The following is a 22,769-nucleotide window of genomic DNA, read 5'->3' as shown; positions in this document are numbered from 1 at the left end:
GAGGTCATCATGGACTGGCCAGAAGGCAAAGATTTTTGGAATGTCACCAGAGGAGGAGGTGACATTTGCTGAAGAGGCCCCACTATATAATAAACTACCAGCAAATGAGAAGCAGTATGCCCTATTCATGGATGGGTCCTGTTGCATTGTGGGAAAGCATCAAAGGTAGAAGGCGGATGTATGGAGTCCTACGCGACAAGTTGCTGAAGCCACTGAAGGAGAAGGTGAATCGAGCCAGTTTGCAGAGGTGAAAGCTATCTAGGTAGATTTAGAAATTGTTGATCGAGAAAGGTGGCCACTACTTTATCTCTATTCTGATTCATGGATGGTGTCAAATGCCCTATAAGAGTGGCTACAACAGTGGAAGAAGAGCAACTGGCAGCACAGAGGGCAACCCATCTGGGCTGCCCCATTAAGGCAAGATATTGCTGCAAGGCTAGATAAGCTGGTTGTAAAAGTACGTCATGTGGATGCCCATGTACCCAAGAGTCAGGCCACTGAGGAACATGCAAACAGCCACCAGGTGGATCAGTCTGCCAAGATTGAAGTATCTCAGGTGGGTCTGGACTGGCAACATAAGGGTGAATCATTCATAGCCTGGTGGGCCCATGACAACTCAGGCCCGTGACTGATGGGTGGACTTGACCATGGACCCCATTGCACAGGTTATCCATGAATGTGAAACATGCGCTGCAATCAAGCAAGTCAAGCGGGTAAAGCCTCTGTGGTATGGAGGACAATGGCAGAAATATAAATATGGGGAGGCCTGGCAGATTAGTTATATCACACTGCCACAAACCTGCCAAGGCAAGCGCCATGTGCTCACAATGGTGAAAGCAGTACTGTAATAGGCTGAAAACCTATTCTGTGCCCCATGCCATTGCCCGGAACACTATACTGGGCCTTGAAAAATGAGTCCTGTGGCGACGTGGCACCCTAGAAAGAATTGAATCAGACAATGGGACTCATTTCCGAAACAACCTCATAGAGACCTGGGCCAAAGAGCATGGCATTCAGTGGGTGTATCACATCCGCTATCATGCACCAGCCTCCAGGAAAGTCAAATGATACAATGGACTGCTAAAAACTACACTTAGAGTGCTGGGTGGTGGAACATTCAAACATTGTGATATACATTTAGCAAAGGCCACCTGGTTAGTTAACACCAGGGGATCTACCAATTGAGCTGACCCTGCCCAGTCAAAACCTCCACATACTGTAGAAGGGGATAATGTCCTTGTAGTGCACATGAGGAATATGTTACGGAAGACGGTTTGGGTTAGTCCTGCCTCAGGCAAAGACAAACCCATCTGTGGGATTGCTTTTGCTCAAGGACCTGGGTGCACTTGGTGGATAATGCTGAAGGATGGGGAAGTCCGATGTGTACCTCAAGAGGATTTGATTTTGGGTGAGACTAGCCAATAAATTAAATTTTATTATGTTAATTGCTAAATATCCATGTCACGGTATGCCATCAGTGCTGTAGTTGCTATATGCCATATCAATGGTATTACATTAAGAATCATCCATAATAATAGAAGACAAACTGTGTTAAAACCAGCCGCAAGCTGCAGATGCAGCATGCGACCATCCAACACCACACATCACCTCTCCTGCCCTGAAGGACTGTTGCAACAGGTGGAGCCCAACATCATACACTAAACAAACTCAATGGACATTTTAGAGGGATGGTCTGTAAACTAAGGAAATTATATTTGTGTGTGTGTGTATGTACACATATGAAACCAGAAGATGTGATAGCAAAGTGTGGACCCTGAGCATGACATAGATGGTATAGAATAAGGGGTGGATAATGTCCTGGGTTCAGCTGGGATAGAGTTAATTTTCATAAGAAGCTGGTTGGGCTGATCCAACCGGACAATCAAATGGGATATGCTATACCATGTGATGTCATGCTCAGTGTTTAAGTGGGGAGCTGTCTGAATGAGGGGGTTTTGCTACTCAAGAGCAAGCTGAGCACTGGGTGGTGAGAACACCGCATGTTGTATATGCTTTTTATCAGTATTATTGATTGTTGTTTTCTTCTCCCTTTGCCATTCTGTTAAACTGTCTCGTCCCAACCCACGAGTTTTGCCTTTTTCCTTCTGATTCTCCTACCCATCCCACTGGGAAGGGGGAAGGAGTGAGGGAGTAACTACGTGGTTCTTTGTTGCAAATTGATGCAAAACCCAAACAACAGGTTATAGCTTTGTCAAAGAGATGGAAAAGAAGCAGAAAGACTTTCTGAACATTATGAGGAGCCAAAAGTGCTTCTGAAAATGAATGTGCAATATGTTTTTGATCCTACTTCAAGATTGGTGGTGAATTCTGAATAATGAGATTTTGTTCTCAGTGGAGCTAATGAAGGAGCAAGGAGCTATTGCTACTGTTCCTGACTGCTTTTTACCCAGACTGTTTTTAGAAGTGTAAAAATGAACAAATAAGTTTGTATTACATGTGGGCTCAGTATCTAAGCAGCCCTAAAATATCTAATGGACCATCCGTTGCTAAATTGTCTTGCATGCTTATCTTGTCATGCATCCCTCACAGTATCCTTCTGGACAAGTTGTCCAACTGTGAGATGAGCAGGTACACAGTGCACTGGGTGAAGAACTGGCTGAAGGGCAGGGCTCAAAGGGTTGTAGTGAATGGGGCTACATCTGGCTGGCAACCGGTCACCAGCAGTGTTCCTCAGGGTTCAATTTAGGGCTAGTTCTGTTCAATATTTTTGTCAGTGACCTGGATGCGGGAGTTGAACACACCATTAGCAAGTTTGCTGACGATACCAAACTGGGAGGTGCTGTTGACTCTCTTAAGGGACAAGAGGCCTTTCAGAGGGATCTGCATAGATTGGAATAGTGGGCTGTGATTAATGTCATGAAATTTAACAAGAACAAATGCCCGATTGTGTACCTGGGATGGAGTAATGCCAGGCACAAGTATAGACTGGGAGAGGAGTGGCTGGAGAGCAGACCTGCAGAAAGGGATCCGGGGTTGTTGGTCGACAGCAGGCTCAATAGGAGTCAGCAGTGTGCCCTGGCAGCTAAGAGGGCAAACCACATTCTGAGGTGCATCAAACACAGCATAACCAGTCAGACAAAAAAGGTGATGATCCTGCTGTATTCAGCATTGGTGCGGCCTCACCTTGAATCCTTTGTGCAGTTCTGGGCCCCACAATTTAAGAAGGATGTGAAGGTCCTTGAATATGTCCAGAGGAGGGCAACAAAGCTGGTGAAAGGGCTGGAAGGCATGTCCTATGAGGAGTGGCTGAGGACTCTGGGTTTGTCTAGTTTGGAGAAAAGGAGACCTGAGGGATGACCTCATTGCTCTCTACAGCTTCCTGAGGAGGGGAAGTGGAGAGGGAGGTGCTGATCTCTTCTCCCTGGGATCCAGGGACAGGACGCACGGGAATGGTTCAAAGCTGTGCCAGGGGACGTTTAGACTGGACATTAAGAAGCATTTCTTTACCAAGAGGGTGGTCAGACACTGGAACAGGCTTCCTCGAGAGGTGGTCGATGCCCCAAGCCTGTCAGTGTTTAAGAGGCATTTGGACAATGCATTTAACAACATGCTTTAGCTTTTGGTCAGCCCTGAAGTGGTCAGGCAGTTGGACTAGATGATCGTTGTAGGTCCCTTCCAACTGAAAATATTCTATTCTATGCTCGTTGTATTGTCTTATTTATTTTGTGTGTAATGCCGTCATTTCCACATGCACTGGTAGGATCACCTTTTAAATGTTTGACTTTTTCATAGTATGAGTAGAATATGAGAGACTGTTCCTGCTTCCTTTGTATTGATAATAACTCCTTTTTGCTTTGACTTTACGAGAACAAGCAAAGACTGACTAGATCATAATGTATTGTTGGATGTACTTGTTCCAGTGACCTACTTAAATGAAGTGGATGAACAGTTTTCAAAAGATGACAAATTTGGGACCTTTGCAGAAATCCTCACAGGAGTAGGAGGTGGGATGGCCACTGAAGCAAATTTGTGATTCCATGCTTGTGAATGTTTCTCCATGCTCTGAAAGGGAGTACTTGAGGCTGTTTGTCAGCACTTACATTCCTGACTGCTGCCTATTCCTCCCATTGGTATGTATTTCGTTGCTATGTTATTTTTCACCCATATGAACTCACCATTATCTCTGGATCCTCCTTGCTGCTCCAAAGGCATCCTGACCAGTTATTTCATCAGTATGTACCTCATGAATTTATTCTGTAGTGGCAAACAGCAAATGTTTTGGAGATAATAAATGTAAATGGTCATTCTCTGACTGCAGAAAGTCATTCTGCGAAGGAGCCCTTTAGAGCATCCAGCTGGACCACTCACTTCTCTATTCACCAGGGAAAGTTTCCCAGTAGGAAGTTAGCAAGTAAATTGAACCAGTCTTCAAAGAGGAATTATATGTTCTTTATTTACCTTCTTGCGGAAAGTGAGGATAAGCCTGTTTTATGAGAGTAATCGTTTAATAAAAGGAAAAATACTATTTTTTGTCTTAGCTATACTTCTGACCCTGCAAGCCACTAGGAAGCTTTGCTGACTCAATTAAAGCAATCCTGCCAGATAAACATGACCCAATTTAACCTCATATGCTGCTAGGATACCCAGTGCTACAATGTAATACTATGGATACCTTGGTTTCCATAATCTGCATTCCTTTTAAGGGTTGATTTAACGGCTTTTTAAAAATAGTCTTAGAACTAAAGGAAAGACTGATACAAGACTGGAAAACAAATCTCAGGAAGCTCATGTTTTTGCTGTACATCAGTTAAGGTGCTAAAGCTTGTTTTTAAATTTTTTTCCTGATTATGTATCAATGTTGTTTGTTAAAATACAAAATATGTTTCTCATTATTTTATTCAGAAAGGAAGATTGTAAAGAACAGGGGCTATGCCTCAATAAATGTAACTTTTTAGCTTTTCTGTATGTGAGTGTCTGTGGCAAGCTTACAAATTTTGTATTGAAATATCTTAACAACCTGTTATTTTGGTTTTTCTGTTTTAAAGACTAATAGAGATGTTCTTGCAGAATGAGCAGAAATAATGAGAGTTCTACAGATAGACAGAATGAAATACAAAGAACTGTGTCAAATAATAAAGATGCATCACGTTATTTATGGATCACTTCATATTGATTTGGATCTGGCTGGAGACCTGGTGTTCTGGATTAGACTAGATCAGATCAGCATGCTATTTCATTTCTGATTTAGCTTACTGTGCCCTACACAGATAAATGTTTAAGTCTAGTCTGTCTTTGATGTTAATTTGTTGTTAGCATTGATACGCTTCATTCTTTCTCTTTATAGACTCATGTTGGAAGCAGTGGGTGTTCTGTTGCTTGGATTCTTAGTTTACTTGCAATTTCTGCAATCTTGCAATTATAGAATCATTTAGGTTGAAAAAGACCCTTAAGATCATCAAGTCCTACCATAAAATTAGCACTTCCAAGTCCACCACTAAAACATGTCCCTAAGCACCATATCTGAACATCTTATAAATACCTCCGGGGATGGTGACTCCACCACCTCCCTGGGAAGTCTGTTCCAATGCTTCACAACTCTTTCAGTGAAGAAACATTTCCTCATATCCAGTCTAAACCTCCCCTGATGCAACTTGGGGCCATTTCCTTTCATCCTATCACTTGTTACTTGGGAGAAGAGACCAACACCCGCCTCACTACAACCTCCTTTCAGGTAGTTGTAGAGAGTGATAAGGTCTCCCCTCAGCCTCCTCTTCTCCAGACTAAACAGTCCCAGCTCCCTCAGCCACTCCTCGTAAGACTTGTTCTCTAGACCCTTCACCAGCCTCATTGGCTTTCTCTGGACACGCTCCAGCCCCTCAATGTCCTTCTTGTAGTGAGGGGCCCAAAAGTGAACACAGTACTCCAGGTGCGGCCTCACCAGTGCCAAGTACAGGGGCACGATCACCTCCCTACTCCTGCTGGACACACTATTCCTGACACAAGCCAGGAGGCCGTTGGCCTTCTTGGCCACCTGGGCACACTGCTGGGTCATATTCAGCTGGTTGTTGACCAACACTTCCAGGTCCTTTTCTGTCGGGCAGCTTTCCTTTCCAGCCACTCTTCCCCAAGCCTGTAGCATTGCATGGGGTTGTTGTGACTGAAGTGCAGGACCTGGCACTTAGCCTTGTTGGATCTTAAGATATAAAATGCCAGGACAACATATAGCTGGGTAAAGAGCATTGCTGTGTGGGAAGAAGGGTTGACAGCCTTTCTTGTGTATAAAGCAGACATGATGAATTGATAACTGACAGCAAAAAAGTGTCATGTGGGAATTTCAATAGAGAAGCATTATTTTTAGAAACTGTATGTTTACAGTACAGCAATAACTTGTCCTTGAATTGCTTTAGTTTCTATTATGTATTGCTTTATGTTTATAAAGCACCTTTCTAATCTGCATCTGCAATACTACTTTCTTTTGAGAGCTGATAGAGTCTTTCGTAGAGCTGAGATGGAGGCTTCAGCAATTAAAATCACCATAGGCTTTGGTAGTAAGAGAGCGGATCATTTGAAGTGGTGTGCATCAGTTATATTTCACCCAGACCTGGATTTAGGGTATGTACCTAGCTGATATCTTGTAAAAATCTGGTGCAGATTAAGCAGAACGTGGTTTTCTCTCTGCTAAACAGAAGACACTTCTTTGTACTTGATCCTCTGGGTATATAGGCTACTACTTGCAGTGACTTCGGGATATCTTTGTATGCTGTTCTGTGTTTGACTTCATTTAGGATTTGTACTTATAACAGCTTTCAGAAAAACAATTATCAACCTTCTTGGATCTAAGTGGCATAATTTGCTTTTTTTATTGTATATTTGAGACCCTACACTACTTGATGTTAATCTGCATTTTTTTTTTGTTTGGGTTTTTTTTGAGAGGACTTCTCATGAAGGGCAGAGGGGGATACATAACTGCAAAGGAGAAAATTTAATTTTCTTTTATATATATATAAAAGTGGGCAGAGAAGTTGACTAATTTAGAGCTGTTGCCACCAAATCTGAGCTATGGGACAAGGAAAGAAAAAAGTCTCGAATAACATGATTCTAATTTTAATTTTTTTTTTTGCCTTTGTTATGAAATGTTTCAGTAACTTGACCAAAATAATCAAGAAAGATAACAGACATTTGTCAAGTTAATCATAATGTGGAGATTGAGATGTGTGCGTGCGTTTTGGAGGGTGGTGTGTTTCATTTTTCCCCCTCCCAAGAAAGCATCCCCAAGAAACACAGATACAGGAAATAGGATCTGTTGCAGTTAGGTTATCAGGGTTAGGACATACATGTGTTCTGTCAGAAACATCTCCCTTAACTTAAAACAAGCCTTCAGATGTTGTAAATACTCAGTTGCTTGTATATTGAAGTCCTTTCCACTAGCATCATACAAATGCAAAGCTGTTTTATAGATCACCTTTATAGTCAGATCTCATTATTGAAATGATTAATGGTATTTATATTTTAAGGTTAATTTATGACAAATTACCAAATGGAGTTTGGGGCATGGATGAAGGCTAACTGGAATTTATTTCAGCTGGGTTTATCAGCTTGGGCACATGACTTGCATTAGAAACATGCACAGAATAGGCACAAATGATACACTGAGGGAAATTAGCATAACTGTGCTATTAATTTCTTCTAAAGCAAAAGATGAATGTGCTGTTTCTGTGCTCCTTTCAGTTTAAATATACTAAATTTATTGAAGAATCAATCTATGTGTCAGTTCCTATTGTTTACAGAACAGCAGTACTGCATGTATTCTTTCAGGTACAGGGTCTCAGAAAATGCAACTTCAGAATAATAATGTTTGTAGTTTCATCTGTAAAAGTTTTGTAGCCTTTCTAAGCATGTTCCCCCACTCCTGTCTCCTATGTTATATCCTCCTAAAACAGGTGACTTCTTACAATGCTCTCCATATCCATTCATCCACACTAGTCAGTCTTTTTAGTTCTCTGAATGAGTCTATGTCTTCACGAAGTAGAACATATTAACAGGGGCAATTTTGTACAGCAAAACAGTTGGTGTTGAGGAACCAAGGTGAACATTAGACATGTTTCAGGGTTTAATTCAGACTGGCTTGCCTAGTCCTCTGACCTCAATGTCCATTAGCAATTGGAGTGTATCAGCTAGGAGGGTGTCTTCCAGTTCAGCTTCATCCAAAAGAAATCCAGTTTATGCACTCTAAGATTACCCTGAAATTCAAATTGAAGCATGGTAGATAGGGACTGGCAAAGTCCCTTCAAAAACATGCTCCTGATTCAGGCTAAAACACTAATGTAAATGCAAACTGAGTGCTCCTGCAGAAAAAAAAACCCATCAGTTTTATTTGCTTTTTGAGTAAACTGCTTCAGAGTCTTTGTTTAGCAGAGCATTTAAATATTGTTCCATTGCTTCAAAGAGATCACATCAGCGGGCACATGCCAAAATGTAATTGGCTTCGATGGCCTTAAGAGAATGCTTAAGATGAGAATCAGGGTTCAGCTGTGATTAACTAGTGATTACTGGTTCACTAGCTGATAAGTGGAGAATCATTTACAATCATTCACAAGATCCAGCATTTTAATGCTGTTACTCCTATACCAGCATTCTTAGCAACAAGAAGAAAATAAGTTGAGTTGCTCAAAGAAAGAGTTCAATTCTCTGCATATCAAAACTCCAGCATTTCGAAACTCCATTAAAACCAACAGATCATGGATGTATTATTTGTACACACAAATGCCTTTGGCTTTCTGTTATTCTACAAAAAAGGCAATATAAACTCAACTTCTACAAAGCTGAAACAATTTAAAATGTTTTAATTGAGGGAGCTGTGTGTTCCAGTAGCATGTGACTTTCTAGAGATTCTTACCACTTTAGAATGAGGACTACAACACAGACAAACTGTCCCAGCATTTTACAACATTATATTGTATAAATACAGTAACTATGTATTTAAAATAATCATTATGCCTGGTGATGCTCCTAATACTGAACATTTTAGATTAGGAGTTTTCATCCAATGTGAGATGTCTCCACTCAAGTTAGTCACATATGTTTTACTATCTTTTATCATGCATAACTTCAGAAATAGCTTATATACATGAGTTTGACTTCTAGATTGAAATATTAATGCATTGGGACATGGGTAGAGATTCTTTTGTAACTATTTATGTCTCTATGAAATATATCAGTTTTCTGTATTTAAGACGTCTAAATTAATTTCCATGAACACTTTCTCTTTGAAAGCCTTTGGAAACTACATGACATGGTTTTTATAGCGATGGTTACTTCATTTGGTTGATCCCGTCAAATTAGTTGGGGATAGAGAATTCACTAATAGTTTAGGCATAGAACAGGTCATTTTGTTTTGCTGTTCCTGGGTGAGTGGTTTTGCTTCCCCTCCATCCCCCGGCTGTTAAATACTGATGCAATAAGGAACTGAAACCTGCTTTTAGCAATAGCAAAAGGTACAGGAAAGGATTAAAAGTGTTTTTTACTTGCTGGCCAGGCCCCATAATGTATTCTCATAGCTGCATGCTCTGATTCATAAAGATTCATTTGCGGCTGTGTTTTAATAACAGTGAGTCCACTCATGAGGCATATACCTTCCTGTCTGGGTGTTCTTAAGATCTTATTGCTGAATAGAAATGGACATTGAGCAGACTTTAAGAAGGAAGCTTTTAATTGATCTTAAGTAGTTTCGTAGCTATTAGAATGTATTTTGTTTAACATACTGTAAATTGAAATATTCATATTGTGCACCATGACTGCTCTGATCTTTTAAATACAGGATACTGGCTTGTAGTGGTTGCAGGCTGCATGGTTCACTCTACTCAAGCTTACTGCCTCTGGCCTAAAAGATGAGGATAGTATTTTCCATTTTATTCCTCTAGATGCAATGCTCAGCTGAGTCAAAGCAACTTTTACTAGAGGAAGTCCTTACTGCCTCTAATTTCTCATTTGCCTGCTATTACATGAATAAAAACTGAAGCCATGACTGACAAAGGGGAGGCAGAAGTTAAGCTATTCTTATGTTATGTCTCATGGCAGAGTAACCAGAGTATCCTTAGGATCTAATCTGGCATCCTGTTTTAATATCACACTACATCATATGTAGCTCTCACACTACAGCCATGCAGAGTGAAAGTTATCTGAGTATACAGGCTCCACTAAGGATATGGCTGTGATTAACCTGATCAAATTCAAGGTATTATTCTGCACATCACAGTGAGGTATGTTACTAGAAAAATGGGCATAAGTTCCTATGGCAAGGCAACACAAACTCTGTAAGCTAGCTGTTTATTACACTTTAATAATGCTCTTTGACCCTTAATTCTTGTTTTGAATGATTAAACCTCAAATTTGACCTATCATGTTTAAATACATATATAGACGGAAGTCACCATGTAGAATGTTACAGATATTGTTACAGTGAAATGTAGTAAGGTTATTTATGAATGTTTGGCTGGTTTAAATGTTAGGAGCGATATCAGTGCTGGTCTAACAATCTGCTATAGATCCTTCAAGTAAAAACAAAGCACATTGGACTCTGCCTTTTGACTCCTATGAAAATATCCTATAGTGTATGAAATAATCTATGGACAGTTCACTTCTACGTGTATGTCAAACATTGTTTTTTTAAATGAGTCTCAGTCAGAGGGTTTCTTTACCTGCCTTTCAGAAAAGACGACGGCGGATTGACCGAAGCATGATTGGGGAGCCAACAAACTTTGTTCACACGGCTCATGTAGGATCAGGAGACCTATTCAGTGGAATGAACTCGGTAAGCATGAGTGGAGAATATTTCATCTTTGATACACTATGGGAACATGACTATTGTGGCTGAAGCAATTAGTTGAAGGAGTAGTTCTCAACCGAGTTATAAGAGTTTCTGTAAAGCTGAAAAACAACGTGTTAGTGTCTTAATTCCAAGCCTTAATGACTTGCATTCAAGATTATGGAATATCATATTAAAAATTCCTATGCTTATTGACAAAACAAAGTACATTTTTTATAAATTTTACAAGGTATATGTAGAGTACTGCTTAAATTTATTCTGATAAAATGTATGAAGAAAATAGAGGTATATTTAAAAATATACTGGAGTATTTAAGAAAAAATACTTTTAAAATATCTTATGATTCTGACTAGATTTCTTAAGTATTTTTTTAATGTTGTTTATATAAAACTCTGTAACTTTCCTTAGTTTCTGATTCACACAAATATTCTTATTGTGTGTACTTATTGAGGTTCTCACCATTTGTGATGTGAATTATTTCCAGAGCAAGCAACACTGATGTCACAAATGGGGTTTTGTGGCTTCCTGTAGATGATAGGAACTATAAGCATTTTTATATCTTTGAAAGTGAAAAACAGAGGCTAAGAGTGGTGGGTTAGCCTTTGCCAACAGCCAAACTCCCACCTAACCACTCACTCACTCTCCCTCCTCAGTGGGAGGGGGAGAAAATAGGATGAGAAAATTTGTGGGTCGACATAAAGATGGGACATCACCACTTACTGTCATGGGAAAAACAGACTCAATTTGGGGAAAATTAATTGAATTTATTGCCAATTAAAATAGATTCAGATAGTAAGAAACAAAAAGACAAACATTAAAACAACAAGTTTTCTCCCCCCTTTCCCAGGCTCAACTTCACTCCTCCTTGACCTGCCCCAATGAACTCTGTGTGTGTGTGTGGGGGGGGTTACAGTCAGTACATAGTGATTTCTCTCTGCTGCTCCTTCCTTTTCACAGAATCGTAGAACAGTTTGGGTTGGAAGGGGCCTTCAAAGATGATCTAGACCACCCACCCCTGCCATGGGCAGGGACATCTTCAACTAGACCAGGTTGCTAAAAGCCCCATCCAACCTGACATTGAACATTTCCAATGAACCGCCATCCACAACTTCTCTGGGCAACCTGTTCCAGTGTCTCACCACCCTTATTGCAATTTGTTTTTTTCCTTATGCTCAGTCTAAATCTACTCTCTTTCAATTTAAAACTGCTGCCCCTTGTCCTGTCACTACAGGCCCTGGTAAAATGTCTCCCACTCCATCTTTCTTACAAGCCCCCTTTATATACTGAAAGGCCCCAATAAGGTCTCTCCACAGCCTCCTCTTCTCCAGGCTGAACAAGCCCAACTCTCTCAGACTTTCCTAGTAGGAGAGGTGTTCCAGCCCTCAGATCATTTTTGTGACCCTCCTCTGGACCCACTCCAACAGGTCCATGGCTTTCCTGTGCTGAGGGCTCCAGAGCTGGACACAGTACTCCAGGTGGGGTCTCACTAGAGCAGAGTATAGGGGGCATCCTTCTCTTTAGGGCTGCTCTCAATCCATTCATCTCCCAGTCTGTACTGATATTGGGGATTGCCCCAACCCACATGCAGAACCTTGCACTTGGCCTTGTGGAACTTCATGAGGTTCACATGGGCCCACCTCTCTAGCCTGTCAAGGTCCCTCTGGATGGCATCCTTTCCCTCTAGCAAATCAACTTCACCACTCAGCTCGGTGTCATCCGCAAACTTGCTGGGGACACTGTCTATGTCATTAATGAAGATATTACAGTACCTTGACTGCCATGACTTGTCAAATATGATGGAGAGTGGCTTAGCAACTACATCTGCCAATTCCCTCAGGACCCTGGGATGCATCTCATCGGGTCCCATGGACTTGTATATGTTCAGGTTCCCCAGGTGGTCTCAAACCGGATCTTCTATGATGGGAGGGACTTCATTCCCCTAGTCCCTGCCTTGAGGTTCAGGGACTTGAGAGATGTGGGAACAGTGATTGCCCTGGAAAACAGAGGAAAAAAATCATCGAGTACCTCAGCCTTCTCCATGTCGGTTGTCGCTAGATCTCCTGTCTTATTCATTGGGGGTGGGGGGTGGGGGGGGGGTGTACGTTTTCTTTAGTCTTCCTTTTCTGACCAATGCCCCTGTAGAAGCCCTTCCTATGATTCTTCACATCCCTTGCAAAATTCAGCTCCAGCTGTGCCTTAGCTTTCCTGATCCCATCCCCATGCACCCGGGCAGCATCCCTATATTCTACCCAGTCTGCGTGTCCCCGCTTCCACTGCCTATGCATTTCCTTCTCGTGCTTCAGCTCAACCAGAAGTTCCTTACTCAGCCATTCTGGTCTCCTGCCTTCCTTATGCATGGGAATCGAGAGCTCTTGTGCTCTAAGAAAAATGTTCTTAAAGATCTGCCAACTCCCTTCTGCTCCTTTGTCCCTGAGGGCAGTTTCCCAGGGGGTCCCATCCATTAGTTCTTTAAGCACCTGAAATTTCACTCTCCTAAAATTCAGGGACTTGACTTTACTCTTCTCCTGGCCCATATCCCTCGAGATAGCAAATTCCACCAGGGCATGATCACTGCAGCCCAGGCTGCCACCTCTTTAATTAGCTCATCTGTGTTGGTGAGCAACAGGTCCAGTAATGCTTCTCCTCTGATTGGGCTGTCTATCACCTGGATGAAACAGTTATCCTCAATGCACTCCAAGAGTCTCCTGGACTGTGTACAGCTTGCTGCACAGATTTTCCAGCAGATGTCAGCGAGGTTGAAGTCCTCCAGCAGTATGAAGGACTGTGAGCATGATGCTTCCTGCAGTTGTGTTCTGGTTTGGCTGCAGCCGGCAACAAAGGCACCACACGGCTGCCCCTCCCCCCGCTGGGGTGCGGAGGAGAATGGAAAGAAACAGGCAGAAACCGGTGGGTTAGAATAAGGGCAGTTTAACAGAACAGCAAACAAAGGGAACAGGAACAACAACGATACAGAAAAGGGGAATACACAGAACAAACCAGCAGAACAGAGCCCGCAGAACAGAACCGCTCTCTTGGACCGAACCGCCGATGTGCCCTCCCGAGCTGCGAGTGAGTTCCCGCCCCCCCAGCTCCCCCCCACCAGAATCCAGCATGACGGCACATGGTATGGAACACCCTGCTCTGGTTGGCCAGGTGGGGTCAGCCCGTCCGGCTGTGCCCCTTTCCTGGATTCTGGTGAAAATTAACCCTGTCCTGGCCGAACCCAGGACATTATCCACCCCTTATTCCATACCATCTATGTCATGCCCAGGTCCCCCGTTGTCCAGTTGATCACCACCACTTCTCCTGTCTCCAGATATCATTCCCTTAGTCTATGGATCATCACTCTAAAGTGTCCATTGAGTTCATTTAATCCATGACTTCGGGCTCCATCTGTCGTAATGGTCTTCCGTGGCAGGAGAGGTGATGTGTGGTGATGGGCGGTCACTTGCTGCATCCGGAGCTCACGGCTGATGTATCTGGTGCGGCCCGTGCCCACAGTCTGCAGGTTGGAGATGTCGATCTTCATGAAGTTACTGGGTGCCAGTTGTTGAAAACCAGGTCCAGTCCCATCATCGCTGTGCTCTGCTAGGTTTTCATCAAAAAGTCCATCCTTCTTTAATCTGGACGATTCTTACTACGATACTACTGGTACAACACATAGCAATTATAACAGTGACAACAGACAGTGACAGGGTTATTTAACAATTAACTTTATACAATTTATTTATTTATTGACTATTCTCACCCAAAATTAAATCCCCATGAGGTACACATCGGACTTCCTCATACTTCCTCATTACCCACCAGGTACACCCAGGTCCTTGAGCAAAAGCAATCCCGCGGACGGGCTTGCCTTTGCCCGAGGCAGGACTAACCCAGACTGTCTTCCCTAAGATGTTCCTCATGTGCACTACAGGGACTTTATCCCCTTCTACGGGGCGCTGAGGTTTTGACTGGGCAGGACCAGCCCGGTTGGTGGATCCTCTGGTGTTAACCAACCAGGTGGCCTTTGCTAAATGAGTATCCCAGTTTTTGAAAGTCCCACCCCCCACTGCTCTCAGAGTGGTTTTTAGCAGCCCATTGTACCTCTCGATCTTTCCAGAGGCTGGTGCATGGTAGGGCATGTGATACACCCACTCCATACCATGTTCTTTGGCCCAGGTGTCTATGAGGCTGTTGCGAAAGTGAGTCCCGTTGTCCGACTCAATTCTTTCGGGAGTGCCATGTCGCCACAGGACTTGCTTTTCAAGGCCCAGGATGGTATTCTGGGCAGTGGCATGGGGCACAGTGTAGGTTTCCAGCCATCCGGTGGTGGTCTCTGCCATTGTGAGCACATAGCGCTTGCCTTGGCAGGTTTGTGGCAGTGTGATGTAGTCAATCTGCCAAGCCTCCCCATATTTATATTTTAGCCATCGTCCTCCATACCACAGAGGCTTTACCCGCTTGGCTTCCTTGATTGCAGCACATGTTTCACATTCATGGATAACCTGTGTGATGGTATCCATGGTCAAGTCCACCCCTCGGTCATGAGCCCATCGGTATGTCGCGTCTCTTCCTTGGTGGCCCAAGGTGTCATGGGCCCACCGAGCTATAAAGAGTTCACCCTTATGTTGCCAGTCCAGATCCACCTGAGCCACTTCAGTCTTGGCAGCCTGATCCACCTGGTGGTTGTTTTGATGTTCTTCAGTGGCCCGACTCTTAGGGACGTGGGCGTCCACGTGACGGACTTTTACAACCAACTGCTCCAGCCGGGCAGCAATATCTTGCCATAATGGGGCAGCCCAGATAGGTTTGCCTCTGCGCTGCCAGTTGTTCTTCTTCCATTGCTGCAGCCACCCCCACAAGGCATTGGCCACCATCCAGGAGTCGGTGTAAAGATAGAGCACTGGCCACTTCTCTCGACTGGCAATGTCTAAAGCCAGCTCGATGGCTTTCACCTCTGCAAACTGGCTGGACTCACCTTCTCCCTCGGCAGTTTCCGCGACTTGTCGTGTAGGGCTCCATACAGCAGCCTTCCACCTCCGCTGCTTCCCCACAATGCAACAGGACCCATCCGTGAACAGGGCATACTGTTTCTTATCTTCTGGCAGCTGGTTATACAGTGAGGCCTCTTCAGCACGTGTCACCTCCTCCTCTGGCGATGCTCGGAAATCTTTGCCTTCTGGCCAGTCCATGATTACCTCCAGAATTCCTGGCCGACTGGGGTTTCCCATTCGGGCGCGCTGGGTGATCAGAGCGACCCACTTACTCCACGTAGCATCGGTGGCATGATGCGTAGGGGGGACCCTCTCTTTGAACATCTAGCCCAGGACCGGCAATCGTGGTGCTAGGAGGAGCTGTGCTTCAGTGCCAACCACTTCTGAAGCAGCTCGAACGCCTTCATATGCTGCCAGAATCTCTTTTTCAGTGGGAGTATAGCGGGCCTCGGATCCTTTGTATCCCCGGCTCCAAAACCCCAGGGGTCGACCTCGAGTCTCCCCTGGTGCTTTCTGCCAGAGACTCCAGGTTGGGCCATTCTACCCGGCTGCGGTGTAGACCACATTTTTTAACATCTTGCCCTGACCGGACTGGACCAAGGGCTACGACATGAACTGTCTCCCGTTTAATTTGTTCAAATGCTTGTCGCTGCTCAGGGCCCCATTCAAAATCATTCTTCTTCCGGGTCACGTGGTACAGAGGACTCACAATCTGGCTGTAATTTGGGATGTGCATCCTCCAAAAACCCACAACACCCAGGAAGGCCTGTGCTTCCTTTTTGCTGGTTGGTGGAGACATAGCTGCTATTTTGTTGATGACATCCATTGGGATTTGACGGCGCCCATCCTGCCATTTTATCCACAAAAACTGGATCTCTTGCGCAGGTCCCTTGACTTTACTTCGCTTAATGGCGAAACCTGCTTTCAGAAGGATCTGAACTATTTTCTCCCCTTTCTCAAAAACTTCCTCCGCTGTGTCACCCCATACAATGATGTCATCGATGTACTGCAGATGTTCTGGAGCGTCACCTTTTTCCAATGCAGTCTGGATTAGTCCATGGCAAATGGTGGGACTGTGTTTCCACCCCTGGGGCAGTCGATTCCAGGTGTACTGGATGCCCCTCCAGGTGAAAGCAAACTGTGGCCTGCACTCTGCTGCCAAAGGCATGGAGAAGAATGCATTAGCGATGTCAATTGTAGCGTACCACTTGGCTGCCTTTGACTCCAGCTGATATTGAAGTTCTAGCATGTCTGGCACGGCAGCACTCAGCGGTGGTGTGACTTCATTCAGGCCACTGTAGGCTATTGTCAGTCTCCACACTCCAGTAGATTTTCTCCCTGGCCATATGGGACTATTAAAGGGTGAGCGAGTTTTGCTGATCACTCCTTGACTCTCCAGCTGGCGGATCAGCTGATGAATGGGGAGAAGGGAGTTTCGGTTGGTACGATATTGTCGCCGGTGCACCGTTGTGGTCGCAATTGGCACCTGTTGTTCTTCAACCCTCAGCAACCCCACAACGGAAGGATCCTCCGAGAGACCAGGCAAAATGGACAGCTGTTTAATTTCTTCCTTCTTCACAGCAGCTATGCCAAAAGCCCACCGATATCCCTTTGGGTCCTTGAAATACCCTCTCCTAAGATAGTCTATGCCAAGGATGCACGGAGCCTCGGGGCCAGTTACAATGGGGTGCTTCTGCCACTCCTGCCCAGTGAGGCTCACTTCAGCCTCCAAGACACTCAGCTCTTGGGACCCCCCTGTCACTCCCGAAATGCAAATGGACTCTGACCCTTTGAACTCTGATGGCATTAAAGTACACTGTGCACCAGTGTCCACTAGAGCTTTATACTCTTGTGGATCTGACTTGCCAGGCCACCGAATCCACACCGTCCAATAAACACGGTTGTCCCTTTCCTCCACCTGGCTGGAGGCAGGGCCCCTCTAATCCTGGTCAGAGAATTTGCTGCTCACCTGCTGTAAGAATGACTTGGATGTCCCCTCCAGAGGATCGGAATCAAGGTCAAACTGTCTACCTGGTCTGGAGAGCTGGCTGCTGGAAACTGGAGCAGCATTTTTCCTAACAGAATCCCCTTTGGTGATTGTTTTACCTCGCAACTCACGCACTCGTGCCTCTAGACTTGAGGTGGGTTTTCCATCCCACTTCCTCATGTCCTCTCCGTGGTCACGCAGGTAGAACCACAGGGTGCCCCGGGGTGTGTAGCCTCTGTATTCTCTCTCCTGAGTGATGCCGTGAAAAGCCGGAATTGAAGACTCAATAGTCGGCAGACTATTAAGCAGGTATTCTTTATTGCGGCGCTGGGCACACGGGGGATCTCTCCTCCAAACGTGTGCACCGAAGAGACACAGTTACTAGGTATTTATGCTATGTTAACATACATATTAATTACATTTCCAAGAAATGTTTATCATAGTAATGGCTTTTCCGAGAATTCATTAATATATGGTAATGTCCGTCGCACATGTTTGTTTGGCATCTCTCGGCAGGGGTCTTCAGATTATCCTGCAGCCTCCTTATCTCTGTAGTTTGCATACCTGTTCTCCCAAGGCCCAGGCGCCTAAAGGGATTATTCAGGAGTCCCTTGTCTTGCAACCATCCCAATATTCACAAAGAACCAAGACTTGTTTCTGACCACCTGAAGTGATAACATCCCCTACATGTTACATTTGTTACATTTACAGTTATCAATCCCTCCTTTTCTTTTGAGGATTTGTAGCTAGAAAGCTATGAATCCTCACTATTCTATTTTGTAGGTATTATTTTCAAATAATTCTATTTGGTGCCTAATCTTGTTCCTTTTTCCAATCACTGTGTGTCTCAACTGAATCCTGACAACACCAAAGGAGACATTTGAGAGACATGCAAACAAGTATTCCTAAAACGACCAGTGTGATCATTCCCATGAACAATTGTTTCAAACACTCTAAATTGGGGAGCCAAGAGGTTAAATTTTGTTCCCCTACTTACAAGTGGGTTGTCTTCCCGTTTGGCTCGTCTCCATGATGTTCTTAATATGCCTTTAGGTATTTGGGACTGATTATATATTCGGTCCTGGCTGACTAGATGACCTATGGTACACATTCCCTTCCAACCCGCAGGGAGTGCTTTCTGCTAATGCCATCACCACATAGCCACCAATACCTGTTGTGTAATTTACAGGGCCTGTCAGTGGCTGTGAGATTAGCTCTGCAAAATGCTCCGCGGTTTACCCAGCCAATTGGTACATTCCTAAAATAATCCCAGTTCAAGGGGCTATAGGTTTCTAACTGGGTTTTGTCACGCCTGTCCCTTTCAAATCCCAAGTTCCTACTTCTAAAGTAGTTTTGTTGGTCAAATATTCCACCCATCCCTGCAAGTACATTTTTTGTGTGTATGGAAGGGGGTCAGCACGAACAAGTGTTGGATCTTGCTTTCCATAGGCAGCTATTATTGCTGACCAACATCTGGAATTGTCACAATTCCAATGAGTGGATCCTACCCCATATAAAGGGAGTCTCATGTCACCTTTTGGTAAGGCAGTACAAATCCAACAATCAAATCTTGTCCAGTTATGTAGTTCAAGTTGTTGTGATCACAGTATACTAAAAAGACTAGGTTTAACAAAGTTACTGCCGCAATCATAGTTTCAAACCGCCAGCCTTTTCAACCATCCATCCTGGTTTTAGGAGCCTTCTTCACTCAGGAATAATGGATCCAGGCCGGTTGTTCTCTAATCTTGATTGCAGTGAAGGTGGTCAGCAATACCTGGTAAGGTCCATTCCACCTCTCTCTCAGTGGATCACCTGAAAAATTCTCTTTAACATAAACCCAATCTCCAGGGCTAAACGGATGGATCAAGTGATCTAACCCTTTAGCCCTGATACCCAAAACATTTTTACTAATTTTTTCTAATTGTTTTCCCAAGGATATAGGATAATTCTGTAGATACTGATTTCCCAACTGGTTCAAATCTTCCCCCTGATATTTAGCCTGATATGGTCTCCCATATAGTATCTCAAAAGGGCTCAAATTTTCTTTGGCCCTAGGTTTTACACGTATCCAAAGTAGTGCAATAGGCAATGCTTGGTACCAATATAGATTCACTTCTTGGCATATTTTTGTATCTTTTCTACTTGCCCACTGGCTTGTGGTCTGTAGGGCGTATGTAACTGCCAATCGATTCCTAACAGTTTGCTGACCTGTTGCACTACTTCTGCACAAAAATGCGTCCCCCTATCTGAGGAGATAATTGTCGGTACCCCAAATCGAGGTATTATTTCATTTAATAATACCTTCGTTACTTCCCTTGCTTTATTTGTTCTACAAGGGGAATGCTTCTGGCCAACCTGAAAAGGTATCCGTGAGTACTAATAAGTACCTGTACCCTCCTTTTCTTGGAAGTTCAGAGAAATCAATTTGCCAATGTTGTCCTGGTATACTTCCCTTCCCAATACCTCCTAATTGTACCCGGTTACCTGTATTGGGGTTATTTTTAAACATGTTTCCCATTGTTGGGTTACTTGTCAGACTGTAGTATACAAATTGTTCCCTATTAATTTCTGATTTAAAAATTTGTACAGGGAGTCCGCTCCCCAATGTGTCCTATTGTGTTTTTCTTTAACCACCTCCCATATCTGTTTAGCAGGGATTATAATTCTGCCATCACTTCAATAGTCCCACCCCTGGGATGGAATTTGTCCTCCTAATCCCTCTATTAATTCTTCATCAGCTTTAGAATACTCAACATTTTCTTGGTCATTCAGGTTTCTATTTCTATAATCTGGAATTAAGGCTAAAATCTCTTGCATTCTCTCTGCTGCCTGATTAGCTTCATAGTCAGCCAACCTGTTGCCTCTTTCCTGGTCAGCGTTACCTTTCAGGTGTCCTCAGCAGTGCATGATGGCAGCTTTTGCTGGTAGTTGAACAGCTTCTAATAGTCGAAGGATTTCCTCAGCGTATTTAATCTGCTTCCCTTGCGCAGTTAGTAGTCCTCGCTCCTTCCAAATTGTCCCATGAGCGTGGACAACTCCAAAGGCATATTTGGAATCTGTCCATATTTTTTATCTTTTTCCTTTTGTTAACTCCAGAGCCCTAGTTAGGGCAATAGTTTCAGCCTTTTGAGCTGATGTTCCAGCAGGTAGTGATTGAGACTAAACTACTTCATCTGTTGTTGTCACCGCATACCTGGCCTTTCGAATACCTTGTCCGACAATGCTGCTTCCATCCGTGAACCAGGAGTCCTGGGCATCTTCCAGGGGTTCCTCTTTCAGATCTGGTCTGCTGGAGTACACAGTCTCTATGGTTTCTAAGCAATCATGTACCGATGGTTCAGAGATTGATCCGCTGAGAAAAGAAGCTGGGTTCGTAATATTAGTTACTACAATATTAATATCATCTGATTCAATCAGAATGGCCTGGCATCGTGGAAATTGGGATGGGGAAAGCCAGTAGTTCCCTTTTTGTTGCAGTACAGCTGATACTCTGTGTGAGATCGGTACTGTGATCTTTTGGTCCAAGGTGAATTTTCAGGCTTCCTGAATAGTCAAGACCACCACCGCCACATCTTGCAGACATCCTGGCCATCCTTTGCTTACTCCATCCAGCTGTTTAGCAAAATAGGCCACAGCTCTTTTGTAGGGTCCCAGCTGTTGAGCTAGAATCCCCATAGCTATGCCTTATCTCTCATAAGAAAACAGCCAGAAGGGTTTGGTAACATCAGGCAGGCCCAGAGCCGGGGCCTTCATTAGATCTTGCTTAAGTGTCTGAAATGTGTTTTGAGCTTCTTTGGACCAGATCAATCGGGTGGGGTTGTTTTTCAGAAGTTCACATAAGGGTCTCACTATTATTCCATAATTATAAATCCATAACCAGCACCAACCTGTCAGTCCCAGAAAGGTCCTGACCCCTTTTACCGTCTGACGGAGAGGAGTCCTGCAGATGGCTTCATTCTGTTCTGTTCCTAGTTCTCTTTGTCCAGACAGCTTGCATCCAAGGTAGGTTACCCATTGCCGCACCATCTGAGTTTTCTGTTGAGAGACTTGATACCCATTTAATCTCAAAAACTTTAACAAACTGATAGTCTACTGTATACAGTCAGGTTTTGTTTCAGTTGCTATTAATGTCATCTACATACTGTAAAAGGGTTCCATCTCTGGAGGGCGGGTTCCATGCTTCAAGTTCTCGTGCTAGTTGATTTCCAAAGATCGTTGGGCTATGCTTAAAACCTTGGGGTAACACTGTCCAGGCAAGCTGGGGTTTTTCTACCCGTGGTAGGATTTTCCCACTCAAATGCAAATAAATTCAGACTTTCTTTGGCTAAAGGCAGACAGAAGAATGCATCATTTAAATCCAATACCATAAACCATACTTGCTACCACAGGGTGTATGCCCCTAACAATCTTATTCACTTCTCTTAAATCCTGTACTACCCAGTAAGTTCCACCTGGTTTTGCTTTTTTTTTTTTTTTTTTTTTTTACTGGTAACACAGGAGTATTGTATTCTGATTCACACTCCACTAGTAGTCCATACTGTAAAAAGTTACCTTGTTTCCCCTCTTTTTCATTTCGTTTTTCTGTTGCTTAACTTCAAAGAACTTTGCTTTTGTTTTTTTTCTTCATTTAGAGCAGCAGCTAGCAAAGCAGCTTGTAACTTGATACCTTTCTGTTCTAATCACTTTACACAAGCCTCTGTAAAATCCAGAGGCGTTTTCCTTTGGTGTTTTTTTTTGTTTTTTTTTTTTTCTTTTCAATACCGTGTGAAACTTTTCATCTCCAATACTTTTTAATTGTCCACAAAACCGCATCAATTCTAACAACATATCATAATTCAATTAATTGTTTGTGAGGGCATCACCTCCCTCCGAAGCTCATGTTACAATAAAATAACTTCTCAACTTCTCCACCAATCGGTTAACACAAAACACACACACACAACCTAGAAGCGGTGTTTTAAAATGCTTCTGTTTACAAACTGTATCACCTAAGTACAACAATATATACAGGCAAACC

General features: G+C 43.6%; 1 protein-coding gene across 4 annotated transcripts in view; it reads left to right on the top strand.

Annotated features, from left to right (window-relative positions):
- The window catches only part of LOC142365662 (CDC42 small effector protein 2-A-like), a 118,642-nt gene that overhangs the window by 72,256 nt on the left and 23,617 nt on the right, over nucleotides 1-22,769 (top strand). For 3 of the 4 annotated variants that reach the window (XM_075446681.1, XM_075446682.1, XM_075446683.1), the window contains exons 3-4: nucleotides 3,882-4,091; nucleotides 10,670-10,771. In XM_075446681.1, coding sequence (XP_075302796.1) covers nucleotides 3,999-4,091; nucleotides 10,670-10,771 — 195 coding nt within the window. In that variant the 5' untranslated portion in view covers nucleotides 3,882-3,998. The remainder of the gene's footprint in view (nucleotides 1-3,881; nucleotides 4,092-10,669; nucleotides 10,772-22,769) is intronic. The other variant, XM_075446684.1, reaches the window with a different exon arrangement.

This window comes from Opisthocomus hoazin, chromosome W (assembly GCF_030867145.1).
Source record: "Opisthocomus hoazin isolate bOpiHoa1 chromosome W, bOpiHoa1.hap1, whole genome shotgun sequence".
Lineage (NCBI taxonomy): Eukaryota > Metazoa > Chordata > Aves > Opisthocomiformes > Opisthocomidae > Opisthocomus > Opisthocomus hoazin.
The sequence above is the reverse complement of the archived record's forward strand: the minus strand, read 5'-3'. Positions and strand labels throughout refer to the sequence as shown.